At 42.5% G+C, this 22,910-nt stretch overlaps 1 protein-coding gene across 4 annotated transcripts in view; it reads right to left on the reverse strand.

Moving 5' to 3' along the window:
- RAD52 (RAD52 homolog, DNA repair protein) overlaps positions 1-22,910 on the reverse strand; it is a 93,735-nt gene that overhangs the window by 46,788 nt on the left and 24,037 nt on the right. For all 4 annotated transcript variants that reach the window (XM_033952323.1, XM_033952326.1, XM_033952322.1 and 1 more), the window contains exons 4-5: positions 1,832-1,925; positions 904-971 (exon numbers count right to left, since the gene is read on the reverse strand). In XM_033952323.1, coding sequence (XP_033808214.1) covers positions 904-971; positions 1,832-1,925 — 162 coding nt within the window. The remainder of the gene's footprint in view (positions 1-903; positions 972-1,831; positions 1,926-22,910) is intronic.

Below are 22,910 nucleotides of genomic sequence, written 5' to 3' on the forward strand. Positions count from 1 at the left end.
ATGAAAGAGAGAATAATGGTAGTAGCAGTCACATAGCTGGCAGGGCCACAGTCTGGCTCCTCTTCATTGCTAGTCAGATTTCAACCCAGGTATAAAAATCTGTTGAACTTCCTACTCCTGTCCCACAGGAATTCTCTTTTGCACCTGAAACCGCTAATTTCAAAGTATCGACTTGCCTATTTCTTTGCTTTCTTCTTTTGTACATTTTCATTTTTTACCCCACTATGCTCCATTTGTTTTAGCTTTGCCAATGTATTTTTAGTAACAGTGTGCACATTTAATTTTAGCCTCAACACTTGTTTTGAACCTCTCCTTCTCAGAGTTCTCTCATCAGCTGTTTGCACATTAGCACAGTAGCGTCCCATTTAAATAGATGCTTAATGGTGGGAGTATTTAAACAACTTTCAAATACTCTGATTAAATAAATCAGAAATGATGGAGACTTGCATTTATACTCTAAGCCCTTTTTTCCTTGGAACATATGCTTTTTATCAGTGGGATCAACTGGGCACAATATAGAACTATTAAACACAATAGTCTGGAATGTAAACTCGCATCCCTACATCCTTAAGCCATCCCCATATCCTTAAGCCATAACTGTGGGAAAGCTAGAGAGTCCTGGGGAGGGCCCACTGTACATATGCCTTATTTACATAGTAACATAGTAGATGACGGCAGATAAAGACCCACATGCTACTACACTTTCCGTTTAAAGAAACTGGATGTTTAGCTTGAACCACCTTTGGTCTGATCCAGTTTTTCAAGCATAGCAAAACAAAAGGTGTAGATGTCCCAATGTACCTTTCCTGAGATTTAGAAAGTAGTGTCACTGATATAGCTTGAGTCTGACCTTAGCCCCTCTTTTTCGGCAAAAAGGTTTTTTTGCTTTAGAGTTAGGTTTACCTTCAACTGAACTTTTACAAATGCACAGACTCCCACGTAGAACTTTCCATTGTTAAGGTCCACAAAATCTACAGAGAAAAAAGATACTGCAATGAATGCAAGAACCAGGCATGAACTTTACCATCTCATAAAGGTATTGATTCCCTGTACTGTCTTCCATGCCCACAAGTATCTGGACTTGCACACCCTATATAGCTTCCTTTTTAATCAACATTACAGTAATGCCTCTTATTTAACATCACCCCAAGACTTGATTTATAGAGGTGAGGAGTGGCCTAGTGGTAGAGCTGCTGCTTCTGCACCCAGAGGTTGTGGGATCAAATTCCAGGGCTGCCCCCTGTGACCCTGGGCAAGTCACTTAATCCCCCATTGCCCCAGGTACAAAATAAGTACCTATATACTGTATATGTTAACCACTTTGAATGTGTAACCACACACACAAAAAAGCAGTATACAAGTCCCATTTTCCTACTACCAAGATGCACAAGTTAGTGTAGCTTATGACATCCATTGCTATACTGGCTAGTCAAAATATTCTACCATTCAGTCAACATATTCTGTTATCCAATTAGCAAAACTTACTAAATAAAATCAATAAAACAGTATTGATAAAGGCTCTCTACTCCTCTTGCTCCAACATAGGTAGCAATCCCACCAGCCGAACCCAGACTGATATTTGGACTTTTTATGCACTTTACGCTGCCGAGTTTGTATTTTGTCTAGTTGTGACCTTTCTCACTTTTCAATAAACATATATTTAAAAAAAATAAAAAAAAGAATTGTTTGCTTTTTCAAAGGAGAGAGTTTTGTAGTTTCCTACTCAAATTACTCAAAATAGATGATTCAATATTTCAAATATTCCAGTAACACGCTCCCTATACAGTATTTTTTATTTTCCCTCAGTTACCTCCCCCGGCCCTATACTTACCAACAGTCTGCTGAGTGACAGAGTGAGACCATCCATTGTATCCAAACATTTCATTGGCCAAACTGACAACCCGGTGACCTTCAATGTAGCAAACCTAAAATCGGGAAAATTATTAAAAACAGTTTATGCAATGACATAACACCATCTATCTAGTCTAAGGAAAGATGTTTGAAAAGAACATCTGCAAATGAAGCATGTACGTAGAGTGCTATTGCTTTCTAAAGGAAGGAGCTAGAGAGAGAACAAACCGATCCTGTAGTCGATCATTATTTTCACTGTTTGGCTTCTCTCCTTACAGCACATGCTACCCCAATGATAGATTGTCATATATATATAGGCATAAATTCTGTCATGTTGTCAAAAATTAGATGCTAGGATGCTGCATTCTAAGTGCACATTCTATTTCAGCAATTATACACATAATTGCAATTACAGAATATTAGCAGTCAGCATTTCTGAGCAGCCGCTTACACCATGTCAACTGTCTACACTTAAGTGTCTACAGCTACATTTTTGACAGTTGGCATTCTATAACTTTAGTGTAAAGTGCTGGGCATGCCCCTGATTGGCCCATGTCTACACCCCTTTTGCAGTTGTGCACTATAGTGTTTGTATGCTAAGGCTATAGAATACTGACTATGGGCTAGTTTCGCTAACCTGCCCGATCATGTCCGATCCGTGGCAGGCCAATCAATTCACGACGGGTCCATATTCAAATGGAGGCAATTGGAGGAATGCCCCCCACTGACGACACGGATCGCTGAAGAGTGATCCTGACGCATGTGCAGACCATCTTCTTTGCTTGTAGATGGTCTGTGCATGCTCTCCGCTGGAACTTTCTTACTTCCCTTTCATAATGTCCGAAACTCTTTCCCACACTGCATCTGCCTGGAAAATAGGCCTCAAGTATTCCACAACCCACGACTCTTAAACATTCCTGCTCCAAAGGGAAACCCGGGGGAAAAAAGCATCTATCCATACAGAGAATGAATTCTGCTTAAAAACAAATATCCTATTTAAAGGAACCCCCCTTTGACAAAACATCAAATTAGCTACTGAGAAAGGCAGTTTCCTGACACATTGGAGCCGGAGCCGAGCAGACGCTTCACAAAGGGGCCATGGCGGCGTTCCTACCTGGTCTCGCCCGCGCTTCCAGGCGAAGGGGAAGAGAGAGGGATGGCAGAAGGTCTCCTCCCTCCTGCCGGTGTGTGAGTGCTGACAACTCCACATGTTGCAGGGGATGGAGGAGAACCGAGGGGGGTTGCAGAGGAGAAGTTTGCAGCTTGTGCCCAGTGCGTCATCAGGCTATTAGAAGACTTAAATGAAGCCCGTGCCGCCCCGACTCTCTTGCTCTCTGCAGCCCTTCCCCGCAATGCAGCCCCGCTTTAAACACGCAGGTTAAAATCACGGGATCGCAGTGTGGGAAACGGTGGCAGAGAGCAGGAGAGTTGGGGTGGCAAGAGAAGGGCTCTTGAAGGGCTGGAAGTGTGCCAATGTATCCCTGTTCGACACCATTTAGGGCAGAGAGCAGGGGGCTTTTTTGATGGTTTAATGGGCTGCAGGGCTGGGATTTCAGGGCGAGGACAGTCGGCAATGACGTGAGTGACTGATCCTTGACAGTCGTTTTTTTTGTGATTGGTCAGCCCAGTCGGTGTTCCTTAATTTTTTTGGTGAATCGTTGTCTTCCTACTTTTGGATGCCCTTTCCCTCATTTGCATGCGCGGATAAGAATCGGATCGGGAGGAAGGTTAGTGAATAGAGTCGGGGTCACAAAGCGGTTGGGACATGATCGGTGGGCTTAGTGAATCTAGCCCTATGTATAGTTATGCATAAAACTTTAAATTAGCACCAATTACCTCCTCTTCTCACCAATTAATAGCTTAGTGGCAATTAGGGCTAATTTGTCAATTAACATATATGTATGTATAACTGTAGGTTTTCTATAATTTGCATGTATAATTTGGTGTAAAGTTGTGCACACGATTACAAAATTAGGGGGAACAAAGGAAAGTGTGCCTATATTTAGTCACTTTCCCTGTATTCTATATAGGGCACCCACAACTGTGTGCAGAAATTTGGACGCAAGCCCAATTTCTGTGCACAATATAACTGTATAATGAACCAATTAGTGCTGATAGTTGGGCATTAGTGATCAGTTACTGACGCTAATTGGCAACAATGAAAGATTAGGTTCTTACCTGGATAACCTTCTTTCTGTTAATCTTCTCAGGAGTCCGTATGTATAGTGATTAATCCGTTCCTGCAAACTGAACTTGCAGAAGTGTGAATACTTACAGTTTTGAGCACCTCCCGCATAGAGGAGCACAGTGCTCCCTCCAGTTACGTCCCAAAGCAACTGAGCTCCAATGCAATGCAACAGAATACAAAGAAGAAGGGGAACATTACACAATTCTGTTCTACTCTGTAACTTAGAAAAATAATTACAACAATTAACAACAGGAATTTGTAACATAGCAGCAAAAGAGAACCAACCTGCTGTGTGAACTGGCACTAACAATGAGAGAGGCAGAGACTGAGGAATACACTTGCATATACATGATTTCTTCACACTCAGACATCTGACTAACAGGAGAAGAACTCCAGGCCTGGAACCTAGAAATAGCTGAGGTAGAATAGCAGGCAAAACTGTATATACTGAGGATGAGCCGTATGGACTTAAGAAAATTAACAGAAAGAAGATTATTTAGGTAAGAATCTAATTTTTCTTTGTTACATCTAATTAGGAGTTCGTATGTATGGTGACGTACCAAAGCAATGCCGATGTCTAGGGAAGTAGAGCCTGCCCACAAAATCGAGGATCCAAAAGCAGCCATTGCTTTGGTACGTCACCATAGATACGAACTCCTAATTAGATGTAACAGAAAGAAAAATTAGATTCTTACCTAAATAATCTTCTTTCTGTTAATTTTCTTAAGTCCATACGGCTTGAAGAGGTGACACCCCTGCTGGAATGCGCCTTCAGAGAAACAGGCAAAGTATGTTGAAAAGATGGCCATGAGATTCCATCTAGCTATAGAGGCCTTGCATGCTGGACTGCCACGCCTGGACAGGCTGTTTAGCACAAACAGATGGTCTGAAAGGTGAAAGTCATTGGTCCTTTCCTAATACTGGAGCAAACCTCTCCACACGTCAAGCTCTCTCAAAATTCTATCCTGCTTGCCTAAGACTGTAACACAGTAACATAGTAAATGATGGCAGATAAATACCTGAACAGTCCATCCAGTCTGCTCAACCATGAGGAATTATCTGGTCATGAAGAAGATGCTGAAAAGCTTTGAGAGCATTGAAGATTGCTCTGAGTTCTAACAGACTGATGTGACGCTGACGATCCGTGCTGGACCAATGGCCTTGAGTATGGAGACCATCGAGATGAGCCCCTGATAAGGGGGTGTTTGAAACTGTAAACCTCTGGAGAGATTAGAAGAGAGTATCCACCAGTGGAGAGACTGTGTCAACGAAGAAGTCACTCTGATGTGTTGAGAGTGAGTTGAAAGCCTGAGCCCACTGAGATGCCAGGGTCCAGTGAGGGATTCTGAGGTGAAGTCTGACAAAAGGAGTCACGTGAACGGTAGAAGCCATGTGACCTAGAAGAACCATCATGTGTCTTGCTGAAATCGAAGAGAGGGAAGACACTTTGTGACAGAGCTGAAGAAGAGCATCCTGACATTGACGAGGAAGGAATGCTCTGAGTTGTACACTGTCCAAGACAGCTCTGATGAACTGTAGAGTTTGAGAGGGCTGTAGCTGGGATTTGGGAAAGTTGATTTCAAACCCCAAACTTTGGAGGGATAAAATAGTCCATTGGGTTGCTACAGTAACTCCTTGAGATGCTGGCCTTTGAATCTTTGATGAGCCAATCGTCCAGGTACAGGAACACCTATAGACCATGGTTCCGCAGAGCTGCTGCTACTACAATTAGGCACTTGGTGAAGATGCCAGGCCGAAGGGTACCACTCTATATTGGAAATGCAGATTTCTCACCCGAAATCTGAGGAACTGTCGAGAGGCTGGTTGAATGGGAATGTGAGTGTAAGCCACTTTGAGATATAGAGAACATAACCAATTGTTCTGATCTAGAAGGGGATATAAGGATGCCAGAGACAACATTCAGAATTTTTCTTTGACTAAAAATTTGTTGAGCGCTCTGAGATCCAAGATAGGGCGCAGATCGCCCATCTTCTTCGGAACTAGGAAGTAACAGGAGTAAAACCTCCTGCTCTGCTGGTCCAAGGAACTTCCACGATGGCACAGAGACGAGGCAGAGCTTGAGCTTCCTGAAGAAGGGTGGTCTGCGATGAATTGGAAGGATATAAGGAGCTGCTCTCTGTGGAAAACGCCTCTGGTAAGATGGAAAAGGCCTGAAGCCTTTAGACGTGGAAGGCTTAGGTTTAGGTCGAATGATAGAAGCAAACTATTTCTCATATTCAGACAATCATTTAGTAGCTGCCTCGATGGAGTCAAACAATTCATTGCTCTGTCAAAGGATGTTGGCCAGACGATCGTGAAGATTTGGGGTCCATGTCTACAGTGCGTAGCCAGGTAAGCCACTGAGAAGGAAGTGACCCTCGAGGAAAAGTTCAAATGCATCAAAGGAAGATTGAAGGAGATGCATGTGGAGTTGAGCCAGAGTGGTAGTCACATGCTGAAACTCTGGAAGACAATGTTGAGGAATATATTTGCAAAATTCAGGCAGGATGTCAACCAAATGCTTGAAATAAGAAGTGAAAATAAAACTGTAATTCAAAACTCTAGTTGTCATAAGAGAATTTTGATACAAACGACGACCAAACTTGTCCATGGTCCTGCCCTCTCTTCCAGGAGGGACAGTGGCATAAACTTTGGCAGGATTGGTCCTTTTCAGAGAAGACTCCACGAGAAGGGACTGATGGGATAACTGAGATTTCTTGAAGCCCTTGCAATGGAACATCCTGTAATGAAATTCCAGCTTTCCTGGTACAGCAGAAATGGAATAATGTGTTTCAAGATTCCACTTGAAAGTTTGAGAAAGAAATCTATTGATGGGCAATTTAAGAGATTCCGCAGGAGGACGAGACATACCCATTTCCTCTAAATACTCCGTAGAGTATTTGGAATCAAAGTTCAAAGTAATATTGAGGTCCTTACTCATTTGACGTAGGAAAGAAGAAAAATATATCTGCTCCAAGGAACATTAACCTCAAGGGGAAGAAGGTGACCTCGCGGTGCCTCACAAGGCAGAGAATGAAGGTGAAGCTTCTCTGGAGTACTGATACCTGAGGTCTGAATATGCAGATGACTTACTGATGACTTACTGATGACTTACTGATGACTTACTGAGAGAATAGATAGAATCCCTCGCAGGAGAAGACGCATAGGTGTAAAGCTCTGGAGGTGGTGTCCTCAACTTCCGAGTTGGAGGCCTCAAAGAGTGTCGAGGCCTGGAGAAACTAGGCCTGTCTCGAGAACAGGACCTGTGCCTCGATGGATGCCTCGACTGATGTGGAGAAATGTGCCTCGAACCAGGCAAGTCCTGCTGAGAGGAACGTTGAGGAGTCTTCGCCCTATGTCTCTGAAACGGCGACGCCTTAAGCGAGGAAGGAGGGCTGTATGCTGGAGATCGAGACACCAAAAAGGACTGAGTTCCTTGTGTCGAAATATCGAGGCACTGACAAGGACTCAGCTCCTTGAGTAGTGTACTTATACTCCAGATGACACACTCACAAAGACTCAACTCCTTGCATAGTGTGTAGAATCCTCTTGAGGCACTCCCAAGGACTCAACTCCTTGTATAGAGTGGGTGGATTCAGCTCGAGGCACTGCCAAGGACTCGACTCCTTGTGATACTGCTAAGTGCTCAGACTGGACTGCAGGAAGCAGAGTCGAGGTAGGAGTATGTTTGGCAAGCATATTCCCAAACTGCCGATCCATAATAGTCAGGATCATAGCCTCCAATTGTGACACCGAGACTTGAGGATATGGTACATTTGGTGTGGCTATAGTCTCCGAGGAAGAAGAGGAATAACGACTCTTCAACTTTGAGACATGTTCTTGGGCAGTTTGATAACCACTGGTACCTGACCTGAGGGAGGCAGCGAGGAAAGCGGCTCCTCAGGAGAAGACTAAGCAGATTTGCCCGAGAACAAAGACCCGCCAAACGTGGAGGGTTTGATTAAGGTCGAGATAGAAGGCGGAACCCCTGTGAGAAGCTTGACTGGAATCGAGGTCAAGACCTGAGGAAGTGGATCCATACCGCCAAAGAGTTTTTCTACCTGAACTCTACAATGTTTGATGGCTCGAGGTTGAAGGGTAGCACAGCGGGCACACAACTCCAGACGATGGTCAGGTCCCAAACACTGAACACATTACCTATGTGGGTCAGTGAAGGAGATCACGCGCTGGCAATGGCTACACTTCTTGAAGCCTGTGACCGGCCAGGACATAAACGGAAAAATAGCTTCAGCGAGATCAAAGCCCGCAGGCTGAGGCAGGCCCCGCCATGACACAAAGGAAAAATAAAATTAAGTTAAAAAAAATAAAGAAAATGCGCAAAGAAACACAGCAACACTGTAAAAAATAAAACACGAGCTATGGTGAGAAAAGGCACGAAATAGAACTGAGTCTAACGCAGAGAGTTGAAATAGGACTTCTTGGCTCCGTGAAAAACTGAGGAGACGCACGCCCTGCGTCAGGTGAGAAGGCACTTGTGCATGTGCAGTAGTCACAAACTTTCTAAAGTTCTTCAAGCAAGTCTGCTTGCAAAGCTGTCCGCATCCGGGCTCCGTGGATGATGTCACCCACATGTTGAGAATAGGCTGCCTGCTTGTCCTGGGATAAAACTAGAAACAAGAGGCATCTTTAGATGGACCAGATCTGCATACCATGGACAAGAGCCACCAACCCTGGGTGCAACATTATTCTCCATGGAACTCTTGCCTATCATGGGCCAAGGAGGAACATATATAGATGCCAGTGGTCACGGCTGCACCAGGGCATCCAAGCCGGTGCTTCCTGGCTCATATTTTCGATTAAAAAATGAGCTATTTTCTTGTTGGCTTCTAACACCATCAGATTGAACACTGGGCGCCCTCAAAGACTCACAATGCTGTCACACGCCTCCTGATATAGAACCTATTCTCTGGGATCTAGAGTCTGCTGGCTGAGAAAATCTGCTTGCATATTATCTACTCCTGCTACATATGCTGCTGAAAGCGCCAACAGGTGGATCTCTGCCCATTGAAACATTTGGGCCTCCAAACATAGTGAAGCACTCATGGTGCCTTCCTGCCAATTGACATAGGTTACAGCTGTTGCATTGTTTGCTTTGACCTGCAGTGCTTTGTCTGCTTGTGCAGTGCATTGTCTGCTTTGACCTGCAGTGAGCTTCCGAACACCTACAGCGCCGGGCGGATGGCTCTCAGCTCCAATTGGTTGGTTGACCACTTCCTCTGTGGAGAAGAACCAAAGTTCCTGCACCAGACTCTCCTTCCTGCACCAGATCCCCAACCGAATAGGCTGAAATCCATAGTCAGAATCACCCATTTGGAGATGTAAAAGCGGCACTCCCTGGAATAGACTGTGGTCTCCAGCCACCAGTTCACACTGTGATGGGCTTCTACTATCCAAGGTCTGTAATGCATCTGTTTGCAGTGATCGAGATAAGAGCACATCCTGGAGAGGGTATAAATGTGTCCTTGCCCAAAGGTTCACATCTATGGTTGCTGCCATTTACTACAGCATCTGCAAGTAATGCCAAGCTGTCAGTGCTGGCTTGCCCCGAAACTCCCTGATCTAACACATGAGTTTCGCTTTGCAGGCATCTGGAAGAAAAACTTTGATTTCTTTCAAGTTGAAATGGATGTCCAGATAATTCCAGAAACTGCGTCAGCTCCAGGTGTTTTGTTTTTTTTCCGGAAGTTTGTAATCCAACCCAGGCTCTGCAGAAGCTGATCACATGATTCGCTGCTGTCCTTCCTACTGATTTGGACAGAGCTTGTATCAGCTAATCATCCAGGTATGGATGTACTTGTATCCCCTCCTTGTGGAGATGTGCTGCTACTATGACCACCACCTTGGTCAGCCCAAACAAAAAGGCCAAGAACTGAAGTGCTGCTCCAAAATATGGAACTTCAAGATCTTCATGTGATCTGAAAAAAATGGGGATATGCAGATAGGCCTCTGTCAAATCCAGAGAGGTGAGAAATTCCCCCGGCACCACCAAGGCAATGACCGACCTTACCGTTGAGGTAGATATAATAGGCATCTCAGAGACCTGGTGAAAGGAGAACAATCCATGGGACACTGTATTATCAAATTATCGTATATACTTGAATATAAACCGGGATTTGGGGGACCAAAAATTGGACCAAAAATGGGGGTCCCGATTTATATTTGGGCCAATGCCCCCTCCCAGAATTTTTTAAGGCCGCTGTAGGGGTGTTTCCTTATTTGCACTTGAAGGTTAGGCCTCTCTGATATCATCAAGCCTGAACCATTGTCTGCAAGAAATCTTTCCAGCATGAACCTAGCAAGAAGAGAAAGAAGAATACATCTTTGCTGTTTCTGCCTGATGCATTCTGGGTATGTACCAGAATGGTATTCTAGTCAAGGACATCCATCTATGCCTTCATGCTTAGACTGTGTGATTCCTGGGGGAGTTATACTCCTATGCTGTGCTTATCTTTCGAACGGTGCCTGTGTCTCCCAGCCTGTATGAGACTTTACACAGAAAGGCTATTCATCTAAGATCTGTTTCTGGATTGGTCCGAGGAAGTCATCTGACGAGGTCCAAGTGAAAAGTTGCTAATTATAATTAGTCTGGGTCGGGATGCGAGTGAACTCACATCTTACCACAGGTATTCTCCACGCATCTATTCTTAATAATTAAGACCTGGACAGTTACCTCGTGTGACTCTCTGCCTGAGAGAGAGTGAATCGGACTCTAAACAGATCTGAATTCCATCACTTCAAGGAAACTTGTGCTGCCTATAAATTACAGCTTTACCGATGGCTGACGAACACTTGTTCCTGTAACCGAAGGATTTTCTACGTCTGCTAAGCTGAGGAGAAACGTTTTCCATTTCACCTAATTTTGTGCTGAGGCCTAATTAGATGGTGAGCATAAGGAACTTATTATCTTATCAGCTGGGGTTAGATAAGTGCATCCGATTGTGATATAAGATAAGGGTTGGAAAGCTACCTTTGGTGATAAATGTAAACAATTGCTGTTAATCAGGGATTATTATTATTATAAGGAATTGTTTAGTGTGTGTAAGAAGTAATATTACTTAGTTATCTAGAAGCGTATTGTGATAATTATGTACTGAGTTTCATTTATGTAATCAGATATTTTGTGAATAATATTTAGATATTGCAGCTGTCTTGTGAATTATATTTTTCTATTTTCATAATAAAAGTATTTCTCATTAGCCTGGGTCTTGTGTTGTATAAATAGACAAAGAAATTTGGACCTGGCAGAGTTTATGGTTTTCCCTAGACAAAACTATCAGAGACGTAATTTGTTTATGCAACTGCTTAGTGTATCATAAATCCTGCTACACCGCCGCTGCCTCAAGACTCAGCCCCCCTTCCTCCGCTCTGCCCTATCTTCATACCTCTGCCGATCCCTGGTGGAGGTGCAGCGGGTCCTCTGCCGATCTCTGGTGGAGGTACAGCGGGCAGGAGCAAGCTTTCTGAACTCCTGCCCCACTGCTAACCAGCTGCGCGGATCCAATTTGTTCATCTCAGCGGCACGAGCAGCAGCGCGATTTGGCGCTGCTTCTCGGCGCTGAACGGCTTCTTACTGGCTCCCGCAAATTCTCGGCAGAGGACCCACTGCACTTCCACCAGGGATCAGCAGAGGTATGCAAATAGGGCAGGGAGGGGAGGGGGACAGAGGGCAGCGCCTGGGAGGGAGAATGCAGTCTGACAGGGGAAGGAAGGAAGGGTGCTGGGTGCAGAGCCTGACAGGGGAAGGAAGAGTGCTGGGTGCAGAGCTTGGCAGGGAAGAGTGCTAGGTGCAGAGCCTGACAGGGGAGGGACGGAAGGAAGGGTGCTGGGTGCAGAGTTTGGCAGGGAGGGTGCTGGGTGCAGTGCCTGACAGGGGAGGGATGGAGGGAAGGGTGCTGGGTGCAGAGCTTGGCAGGGAGAGTGCTGGGTGCAGTGCCTGACAAGGGAGGGATGGAGGGAAAGGTGCTGGGTGCAGAGCCTGACAAGGGAAGGGAGGAAGAAAGGGTGCTGGGTGCAGTGCCGACAGGGGAGGAATGGAGGGAAGGGGGCTGGATGCAGAGCTTGGCAGGGAAGGTGCTGGGTGCAGAGCCTGACAGGGCAGGACACTTGAATATTAAGCCGCCCAACATATTCGAGTCAACCATTTTTTCTTCTTTTTGGAGGGGAAAGGGGGTCTCGACTTATAATCGGATCGACTTATGTTCTAGTATATACGGTATATCACAAGGATAAAGTAGATCAAATTGGAGGGAATTTAATAAAATAAACATTCTTCACAACACAGATAGCAGTGTGGCATCCATATGGATAAAAATTCAATGTGTGAAGGGAAGGAATATAAAAGTAGGGTTATACTACTGTCTCTCAGGACAGAATGAGCAGACAGATGAAGAAATGTTTTCAGAGATTAGGAAAGTTGGCAAATTGGGCAACAATATAATAATGGTGATTTTGATTACACACATACTCAGGAATAGGACATATATAATCACTACCAAACACACTTATGTCCTATATGGAAACCAGGGGGTCCCTGAGACACTGCAAGGCTCAACACCCCACCCACCCACAGGCTCCCCGTCACAATCCACTCATACAAAAAAAGAAAAAAAAAAAACCAAGTGGAGAAAAAGCCTCAGTTCAGATTCATCAGGCAAAAAAATTCCACTTTATAAAAAAAAAAAAACGAGGGTTGATAAACACTTGCACACAGGTGGTGAAAAATCAAAGGGCACTGTAGCAGCCCTCAGGGAAACCACCCATATAACAAGGCACGCCAAAAACACAAAACAGTTTCTGTGAAAAATTCTGCACCTAAGCACAAAGTCACCAACAACTTCCACAAACCATCAAAAGCAGAAAAACAACAACAACAACCAAAAAAAACTTAGCTGCAGACAAGGTCCAAGCTGTTCCCAATCAATACCCGGACACCGCAGTCAGTTGGGTTTTTGCCAGGTACTAGTGACCTGGATTGGCCACTGTGAGGATGGGCTACTGGGCTAGATAGACCATTGGTCTGACCCAGTAAGGCTATTATTATGTTCTTATGTACCGTTTCCATGCAGAAGCACGGTATCTTGAGAGCAAGATTGACCAACTTAAAATCCAGAATCGGCCTACTCGTCTTCTGAGTCTCTTTTGAGCATGATAAAGTATAAGGAATATCTTCCTAAGCTTGATTCTTCATCCAGGACGGCTTCTAGATCTAGTAGTCTCTTTACTGTCACTCAGACTTTTGAGTGCTTTCTCTGGTTTTCCCACTGGAGAATCCACAAAGAAGTCCAGAAGGGGATGAAAGAACTCATGCTTGTATCTCTCCTGAATAATTTCCGGTATCCAGCGGTCTGAGGTGATCTTCAGCCACACACCTCAATAAGTCGACAAACCTCCCTCCTATTCTTGAAGGTACTGCTCCTGACCTGGCATCATAACTACTTCTTTGAAGTAGAAAGAGCACATAGGATTCCAGGATGGACATAATGGTCCCAGGCCTATTATCTGCAAGCTGCTTCGATTCAGACAGGCAATGGATAGCCTGACTAAAGCTAAACAACTTACCTCCTTAAAATGGCAAGAAAACAAGATTCACATCCTACCTGACTTTTCCCCAGAAAGCAGTTTTTAAATCTCCGTCCTCAATTAAGACAACTGGGTATGGTTTGTTCTACCCAGCGACTATGAAAATCACCTTTAATAACAGAACTTCTCATTATGATGACCCGGTGAAATTGGAGGAGTTCCTTAATATGGATCGTATGTTTTAAGGAGGAGTTAAAAATGACTGAAGTTACGGTTTTAATGCTTCAAAAAAATTTTTTTTTTTTTTTGTTAAAGGACTTCATCATAAATAACTCCAAGTAAAGATTAATGGGCTTACTTTCATTATATATTTTCTAGTTTGAATTTTATATTGCATATGTGAACTGTGAGGGTTTTCTTATAAGCCAGTACAGATGAGAGGTTTATTTTTAGAAGAGGAGGGACTTCTGAGTTTCTCATGTCAATGACAAAGTGCTGGTAGTCGGTGAAACAAGGTTAGTGATTTGTTATAGGTACAAGAATATTGACTTCATTTAATTAATAATAATAAGAAGAAATAAACAGCCAAATTGGGGCTGAAAGAGTTAAGCGCTAATTTGAATTGTTCGTCTCTCTGTTGGAACTATTTTTGTTAAACAGCAGCGAGGCCTTGAAATAGCGAGTATGGAAGCGAGCGCAAAAGACAGTTTGGATAATGAGGCTCGGGGTCTAGAAAATGGCCATGAACCTTCTGATTCTGAAGTCTCATGACAACTTTGATGCTTTCACTGGCCTTGCAACTCGCCACTCTTGCCAGTTTCCCCAAGTCCTTTTGCATCGGATGGGAAGTGTTTGAAGCACCACTGCAGGTTAATTCAACTGCAGCGATTAAATCTACGCCCTTGGCTGACCTGGGGAGAGCCTTTAATATGGCCACAGGAAGCAGTTAGGTGACAACTGACTTCAGTAATACCTCTAGTAAAGATCCAGGCACTTACCCTAATGGCGTATCGGACTTTGGCAATAACTTGGCCACCACAGAGAGCCCTGGAACAGGCATTGGATGTTTTATGACTTAAACAGCTCCGGGTTTTGGTTTTATTTTTTGACAAGAATAGTAATCACTAATCTCTTCTTATAGTCTCTGATTGTACCGTGACTACAGCTCAAAATGTGCCCACAGCCATGTTTTCCTAGCACATCTCTGCAAACTTGGCCTGGGGGAAAAAGGAAAACAAACAAAAAAAAAATCCACAGATCCACTAAACTTGATTGGAAGAAATTGGATGTCAATTCACTGCAGCACCATCATTGGATCAGGAGAGGTGGCAGTAGGACCAGTCTACAACGCAAGACCTCATTTCCTGGATCATATGGCAATTTCTGCAGTAATTGGAGTCGATGACTGACTGATATCGAGGGAAATTGGTAACAAGAATGTGAATTGGAGTTGACTCCGGTGGATGGGAGTGCCATGTCAGTAGGATAAGGAATGTTCCGAAAGAGAACGTTGGCGGTAGGCTTAATAGGAAGGGTTGGGGGTTTTTTTTCATTGAATTAGATTTATAATTTTCATTAATAACATATGTTTATATAGGGGATGAACTAGAAAATCTTTTTTAGGATTTAATTAATTATAGGGGTTGCTTTTAATATAATTATTAATGATATAATTCCCAGACTAATGGTTTTTTTCTGATAAATTTAAAATGATGGGGTATAGTTTGGAGGGACCGTATAGTTATGAAAGGGTTTAAATTGAATTTGGGATGGTAGTATAAAAGAATAGATGATTATATATATATATAAGAATACACTGTGGAATTGATTGTACTAATTCTATTTAATTGAATTCATTTATGGGACATGAACTTAAATTATTTATGGGACATGAATTTAAATCAATCTGAACTAGTTTTTGCCATATTAATTGCAATTTAGGCTTATTTGAAGGCTTTTCATTGATTATATTAGTAGGGGATTGCCTTCATTTTAAATTATATATGGGGATTTTTCTGAGATTCTAAAGAATTCATTAAATATTAGGTAATATTTTATGGGGCATGAATTTAAATTATTCATATAGTAATATTTAAAATCAATTAAATATATATTAGGGAAGGATTTGGGAGATATTAATGTTGGTCTTTTCCATTTCGGTAGGCTATAAACTATTTTTTATTCTAATGGGAATAAGAAATGGATTTGTTCTTTATTCTATTAAATATGATAGACTACTCTGACTTAATTAATTAATTATAAATTAATTATAATTTAAACTTATTTGAAGGCTTTTTATTGCAAATATTGATGGATTATTGTGTTTAGCAGTGATTTATCTTAATTTCTTACTGCTTTTCATTGAATATGAAGATAGAGGGATGATTTTATGTTACATTTTGTATGGGATTTTCTGTAATTTAATTTTATTATTCCTTACAGTGGGTATGTGATGGGTTAATTTAGGGATGCAGAGGGGGTGCTTGGGGAAGGTTAGCAGTCGCTGGCCTTCATGCTTGCTTGCAAGTTTTTGGGTGATATGTGGGGGTGGGTTTGGGATATGGATGTGCATGATTTTCTTTTCTGTAAATATGTTTTAATTAAATAAAATGCCTTTACAATTTTATTCTCTGAATGTCAATTGTCTCAATCATCCCATTAAAAGGAAAAAGGTATTTAATTTTTTAAAGCAGCAACAGGATGACATTTATTATATTCAAGAAACACATTTATCATCAATTGAGTCACCTAATTGGAAGGGGGGTGGGTTAAGTACTGTTTTTGTGCTTCTGCGGTGGCGAAAAAGGCTGATGTGACTATCCTGGTCAATATCCTGTTCTGCTGCATTTGGTAATGTTCAAGCTGATCCTTTGGGCAGATGGCTTCATGTGGACATGACTTTAGGAAAAGATGCCCTATCACTATTTAATATTTACGCTCCTAATGCAAATCAGGCCGAATTCTTTAAATAAAACTCCAACAAAAAATTATGTCACTGGCTATATCTAATTTAATTGTAGCCAGAGATTTCAATGCTGTCATGGATCCATTGTTGGCTAAACAACCTAGTAAGTCGATAAAATCACTAGAGGTTCCTTTTACAAAGGTGCGCTAGCGTTTTTAATGCATGCACAGGATTAGCGCGCGCTACCTGAAAAACTACCACCTGCTCAAGAGGAGGCGGTAGCAGCTAGCGCATGTGGAATTTTAGCGTGTGCTATTCCGCGTGTTAAGGCCCTAATGCACCTTTGTAAAAGGAGCCCTAGGTCTAGACAATCTTGTACAAGCCTGTGGATTGCAGGATATATGGCGGATTCATTTTCTTTCTGCTCACATGTTCATAAATCATTTTCAAGAATTGATTACATTTTTGTGTCAGATCATTTAATTCAACAGGTTATAAAAGCCAGAATAGACCCGATCTTTTTGACGGATCATGCTGGAATTTGGATTGAATTTCAGTTTACTGAAAAAGATTATACTAGACCTGTTTGGAGATTTAATAATACATTGCTTGCAGATTCAAACTTTGAGGAAATTCAAATAAAAATGAATGAGTATTTTCAACTCAATACCTCAGAGGAGATCTCTTTGGAAATTATATGGGATGCTTTTAAAGCTACAATAAGAAGGCAAATTATTTCATATTCGGCGTATATTAGGAAACAACTATAATTGGAATTTTCAAATTTGGAATAAACTATTTTGACTTTAGAGTCACAATTGGCCTCAAAATGGGAACAAAATACTTTGCAGGTCCTGTTGAAAGCTAAATATAAATATAATGAGATCTCCTCACAATTGGCTAGGAAAGATTTGTTTTCTCAGCAAGCTCTGTATTATGGAAACGCGAATAAAGCGGGAAGATTATTGGCTAATTATCTCAAAGCCAAAAAAAGAAAAATAAAGATTGCTGCTATAAAAGATGAGAAAAGTAAAATTCATTCTCAAATTGGAAATATTTTGAAACAATTTTTGAAGTATTATAAAGCTTTATATTCTTCCGAACTTTATTCAAATAAAGAAAGTGAGGGTTTAGAATTTTTGAACTCAATTCATGGGCCAAAAATTCCTGAGCATATAAAAGGAAATCTAGAAGCACCTATATCACTTAAGGAACTCCAGGCAGCGTCGAAATCCCTCAGAGTTGGATCCACTCCGGGTAGTGATGGATTCACTGTGGAGTTTTTCAAATCATTTCAAATTATACTTTTATCTCATCTTCTAAGTTTCCAAGTTTATTAGTTTTTAATATCCCGACCATCAAACAAATGTCTGGCCAGTTAACAATAAAATTTAAAAGGTAGATTAAAAATAGTAGTAGGTGTATAAAAATAAATAAGGTGAACATAAATAACAAAGACTAGACAAACTAGAAGGTGAGGGTGAGAGGGAAGGAGGGGGAAAAGTTACATAATTTAGATGAAAAGGAGAGAGTGGGGTGGGGATAGAACGTAGGGGTGAGGGCGCGTTGTAAAAGCAAATACTTGCTTAAAGAAAGAAGGAGGAAATAAAAGAAAAAGAGAGAAAGAAAAGAGAAAAGAGAAAAGAAAAAAAAAGAGAAGGAAGAAAAATGAAGATCTAGGTATAGTCGAATGCGTCCCGAAATAAGAAAGTCTTTAGGCTAGTCTTGAATTTGATTAATTGTTGTTCGTCGCGGAGGTATTGTGGCAGAGAGTTCCATAATGTAGGGGCAGTTACTTGAAAGTTTGTTTTACGGGTATAATAGAAGTCTTTTAGAGAAGGGATAAAGAGAAGTTTTTGGTCAGTTGATCTTAGAGTGCGAGGGGAACATTGTGGTATAAGGAGTTTGTCAAGAAATGAAGGTTGGTGAGAGAGTTTGATTTTAAAAGAGAGTAAGATGATTTTATAGGTGATGCGGTGGGTGATAGGGAGCCAATGAGCCTCTTTTAGAAGAGGAGTGACATGCTCGAATTTACCTTTTTTGTAAATAAGTTTTATTGCAGTATTTTGTATTAATTGTAGACGTCGTAGTTCTTTTTGGGGGAGGCCGTTGAGAAGAGAGTTACAATAGTCTAAGTGGGAAATTACTAAGGAATGAATCAGAATGTTAATTGAGTCGATATCCAGGATAGAAATTAGTGATCGAATGATGCGAAGTTTAAAGAAGCAGACTTGTACGACTGAACTAATATGGTCATGAAAGGCAAGATCTCTATCTAAGATGACACCTAGTAGTTTTATTTTAGTTTCCATTTGTAGTGGAATAGATTTAATAGAAATTGTTCCCAATAAAGATTCAGATGTTTTGATTGGAATTAGGAGCCCACGGGATTTATCAATATTGAGTGAGAGTTTGTTTAAGTAGAGCCAGTCATTTATATTGTCCAATTTATTGTTTATGTCTTTTACGTCTGAGATGTTCGTAGTATTGATTGGGTGAAGAAGTTGTATATCGTCTGCATAGGCAAAGATTGTAAATCCTATAGATTGTGCTAATGTAAGAAGAGGAGATAGAAAAATATTAAATAGTAATGGAGATAGAATTGAACCTTGTGGGACTCCGAAGATTTGTGATATGGTTGAAGAAGTTTCATTTTTTACATGGACTTTAGAGCTACGTTCGTGAAAGTAGCTTATAAACCAAGAAAGTGCAGAACCTGTAATACCGCAGTCTTTTAGTCTGGTAATAAGAAGAGAGTGGTCAATAGTGTCAAAGGCTGCGGACAGGTCAAGAGAAATTAGAATAACGGATTTTTGGTGGTCATGGTAGTATTGTATAGTTGAGATAAGGCCTAGTAGTGATAATTCTGTGGAATGTGAAGAGCGAAAGCCAGTTTGGCATGGATGTAAAGCATGGGTTTTATCAAAAAATTCTGTTAGTTGGGAATGAATGATTTTTTCCGTAAGTTTGGAGATTAAAGGTAGATTGGCAATAGGGCGGTAGTTTTTGGGTAAAGAAGAATCTGAGTTGTATTGTTTGAGTTTTGGAAAAACGAGAGCTGTTTTCCAGGCAGTAGGTACTAGGCTGTCGGAAAGAGACTTGGAGATCATTTCCCAGATGTATGGGCCGAAGAAAGAATAAAATTTTTTAAGAAGCAAAGGGGGAATGCTCTCTAATAGGTTATTGGGGGAGTTTAAAGATTGTAAGATGAGAAATAGTTGTGCTAGTGTAGGCATTTTAAAGTTAGAAAAAGAGCTGAAAGGTAGTTGAGTTGAATCATTGAGAGTTTGAACAGAAAAGATGGGTAATGAAGGTCCGAGGTGTGATCTGATGTCTTTGATTTTTCTATCAAAGAACAGAGATAGTTTGTCTGCAGATGGTAAAGTTGAGATAGGTAAGTTTTGGGGTTTTTTTTGGAATATTTAGAGAGTGACTGAGCAAGACTGAAGAGAGTAGAGGAATTACGGGTGGAAGAGATAAGCTTAGAGTAGTATTCTTTTTTAGTTTGTTGAATGTTTTTTTTATAATGAGTGGCTTTTTCTTTGAACAGAATAAGGTAGCTGTTAAGGCGAGTTTTACGCCATTTGTTTTCTGCCGACCGAAGTTGTCGGCGGAGAAGAACCAGTTTTTCGTTATACCAGGGTTGTTGTTTTTTTGAGGACTGATTAGAGGTGGGTTTTTTTTTCTGATTTGGGTGCCAGAGAATCTAATAAGGATTTTGTGGATGTTTCCCAGAGAGAAAATTGTTCAGTGATAGAAAGGGAGGAGAAATCTTTAAGGTTTAGGTCAAAGGAGGTCTGGATAGCTGAAAGGGTTATATTATTAAGGTTGCGGGTGATAAGGGTATTTTTTTGTTGGACATGGCTAGAATGTACTGGAGAGTCTAGTTGCCAGGTGATTAGAGTATGGTCTGACCATGGTATTGAATGAAATTGGAAATTTTGGAAGAGATGGTTAATAGAGGTTGGACAGAAAATCATGTCGAGAGTATTACCAGCGGAATGTGTAGGCATAGAGATGAGGGGAGATAGTGATAGGTCAGTGATCAAGGTTAGGAGTTCTGAGGTGTTGTAATGATTGGGAGAATTAAAATGAATATTGAAATCTCCGAGGATTATGGAATCAGGATAGGCGATATTAAAGTCAGATATAGTGGAGATAAGAGTAGAAAGTGAAATTTTAGATACTGGTGGGGGGAGGTAGAAAAGAAGGAAGTTAAGAGGAGAGGAATATTTTATAGAAAAGTGGAGAGTTTCAATTGGAGCATTAGAGAATAAATTGGAGGTATTAGACTGGAGAGGGATTGAGGAATGATAGATAACAGCTATGCCGCCTCCTTATATATTTAAGCGGGGTTGAAAAATTGCTTTATAGTTGAAAGGACAGGCTTGGGTAAGGAGAAATTAGGTTCTTACCTGCTAATTTACTTTCTTTTAGCTTCTCCAGTCCAGTAGAGGTTAATCTTTACAAATGTGTATATATCCAATCATGACCAGCAGGTGGAGACTGAAAACAAAACTGTGGGACAGTATATACTATACTCCCTTCTCTATTTACCTCAGCCTGCCGAATAGCCAAGCAGAACCAAGAACTGGAAAACAGAAAGAAAACAATACTCCGAACAGGAGTAACAATTAACATACCCAAGTGCTGTTGGAAAATGCAGAGGAGAAATACCCGAAGGAAAATGTCCCCACAGCTCGCCAGCTAAGCCAGCCGAGCCACAGCCGCTGTTCTTCAATTCTCCCTGGCCCTAGAAAAATACTAGAACCCGCAGCAAAAAACAAAAACTGCCCGCGAAACATCCCCAACAACACAACAATAATAACAACAGACAGGGTGGGGACCTCTACTGGTCTGGAGAAGCTAAAAGAAAGTAAATTAGCAGGTAAGAACCTAATTTCTCCTTCTTTAGCACTCTCCAGACCAGTAGAGGTTAATCTTTACAAATGGGACGCACCAAAGCAGTCCCTCTCACGGGCGGGACCCCCGCAGGGCCGATACCAGAACACGGTCACCGAACACCGCGTCCCGACGCGCCTGAATATCTACCCGATAATGTCTAACAAAGGAATGCAAGGAGGACCAAACTGCAGCCTTACAAATGTCCACTGGAGGCACGAGCGACGACTCAGCCCAAGAAGCTGCCTGACCCCGAGTGGAATGAGCCTTGAGAAACTCCGGAACAGGCTTCTGTCTCAGAAGATAAGCGGAAGCAATCGTCTCCTTGATCCAGCGCGCAATAGTAGCCTTAGAAGTGCCAGCCCCCCGACGAGGACCAGCCAGAAGGACAAAGAGATGATCGGATTTCCGGAACTCCCGGGTCCGCTGCACATAAGAGCGGAGGACCCGACTGACATCCAACTTGCGCAGCTGCTGTTGCTCAGAAGAGCCCTCCCGACCACCCAAGACCGGGAGGACCACCGATTGATTGACATGAAAAGGAGAAACTACTTTCGGCAGAAAAGAAGGAACAGGCCGCAAGACAACCCGCTCCCTAGAAAACTCCAAGAAGGGAGCCCTACAAGAGAAAGCCTGTAGCTCAGAAACACGCCTAGCGGAAGTAGTGGCCACCAAAAAGACTGCCTTCAGAGTAAGGTCCTTCAAAGAACAGCCATCCAACGGCTTGAAAGGCGGGCGCACCAAAACAGAGAGAACCAGATTGAGATCCCAAGAGGGAACCGAGGGCCGTAGGGGAGGCCTGAGCAACTTGACCGCCCGCAAAAAGCGAATCACATCAGGAATGGCCGACAAACGCTGACCTGTCACCAACCCTCGAAAAGCCGACAGGGCCGCAAGTTGAACCCGGAGAGAAGACCAAGCCAGGCCTCTATCCAGGCTATCCTGCAAGAACTCTAGAATGTTAGGCAGGGAAACGCGAAAAGAGACCACTCCCCGCGCCCGGCACCATCCCTCAAAGAGACGCCAAACCCGCACATAAGCCCGAGAGGTAGAAAGCCTCCGGGACCCCAAGAGTGTAGAGATCACCTTATCTGAATATCCCTTCTTACTAAGGCGACCCCTTTCAAGAGCCAAGCCGTAAGACAAAAGGGAGACGGGTCGAACATGGGAATGGGACCCTGCGTCAGAAGATCGTCCAAGAGAGGTAGAGGAAGAGGATCCGCCACCAGATGCCTCACCAGATCCGCATACCACGGACGTCGAGGCCAATCCGGAGCCACCAGAACCACCAGCCCCGGATGGTGAACAATGCGAAGAAGTACTCTGCCCACTAATGGCCAAGGAGGGAACACATATAACAGCCCCTCCGTTGGCCACGGTTGGACCAGAGCATCCAGACCCTCGGCCAGACCGTCCCTGCGACGACTGAAGAAGCGGGGCACTTTGGCGTGGCCATCAGGTCCATCAGGGGCTGCCCCCAAGCCTGCACTATCAACTGAAACGCCACGGCGCCGAGACACCACT

The sequence above is a fragment of the Geotrypetes seraphini genome, chromosome 7 (assembly GCF_902459505.1).
Source record: "Geotrypetes seraphini chromosome 7, aGeoSer1.1, whole genome shotgun sequence".
Classification (NCBI taxonomy): domain Eukaryota; kingdom Metazoa; phylum Chordata; class Amphibia; order Gymnophiona; family Dermophiidae; genus Geotrypetes; species Geotrypetes seraphini.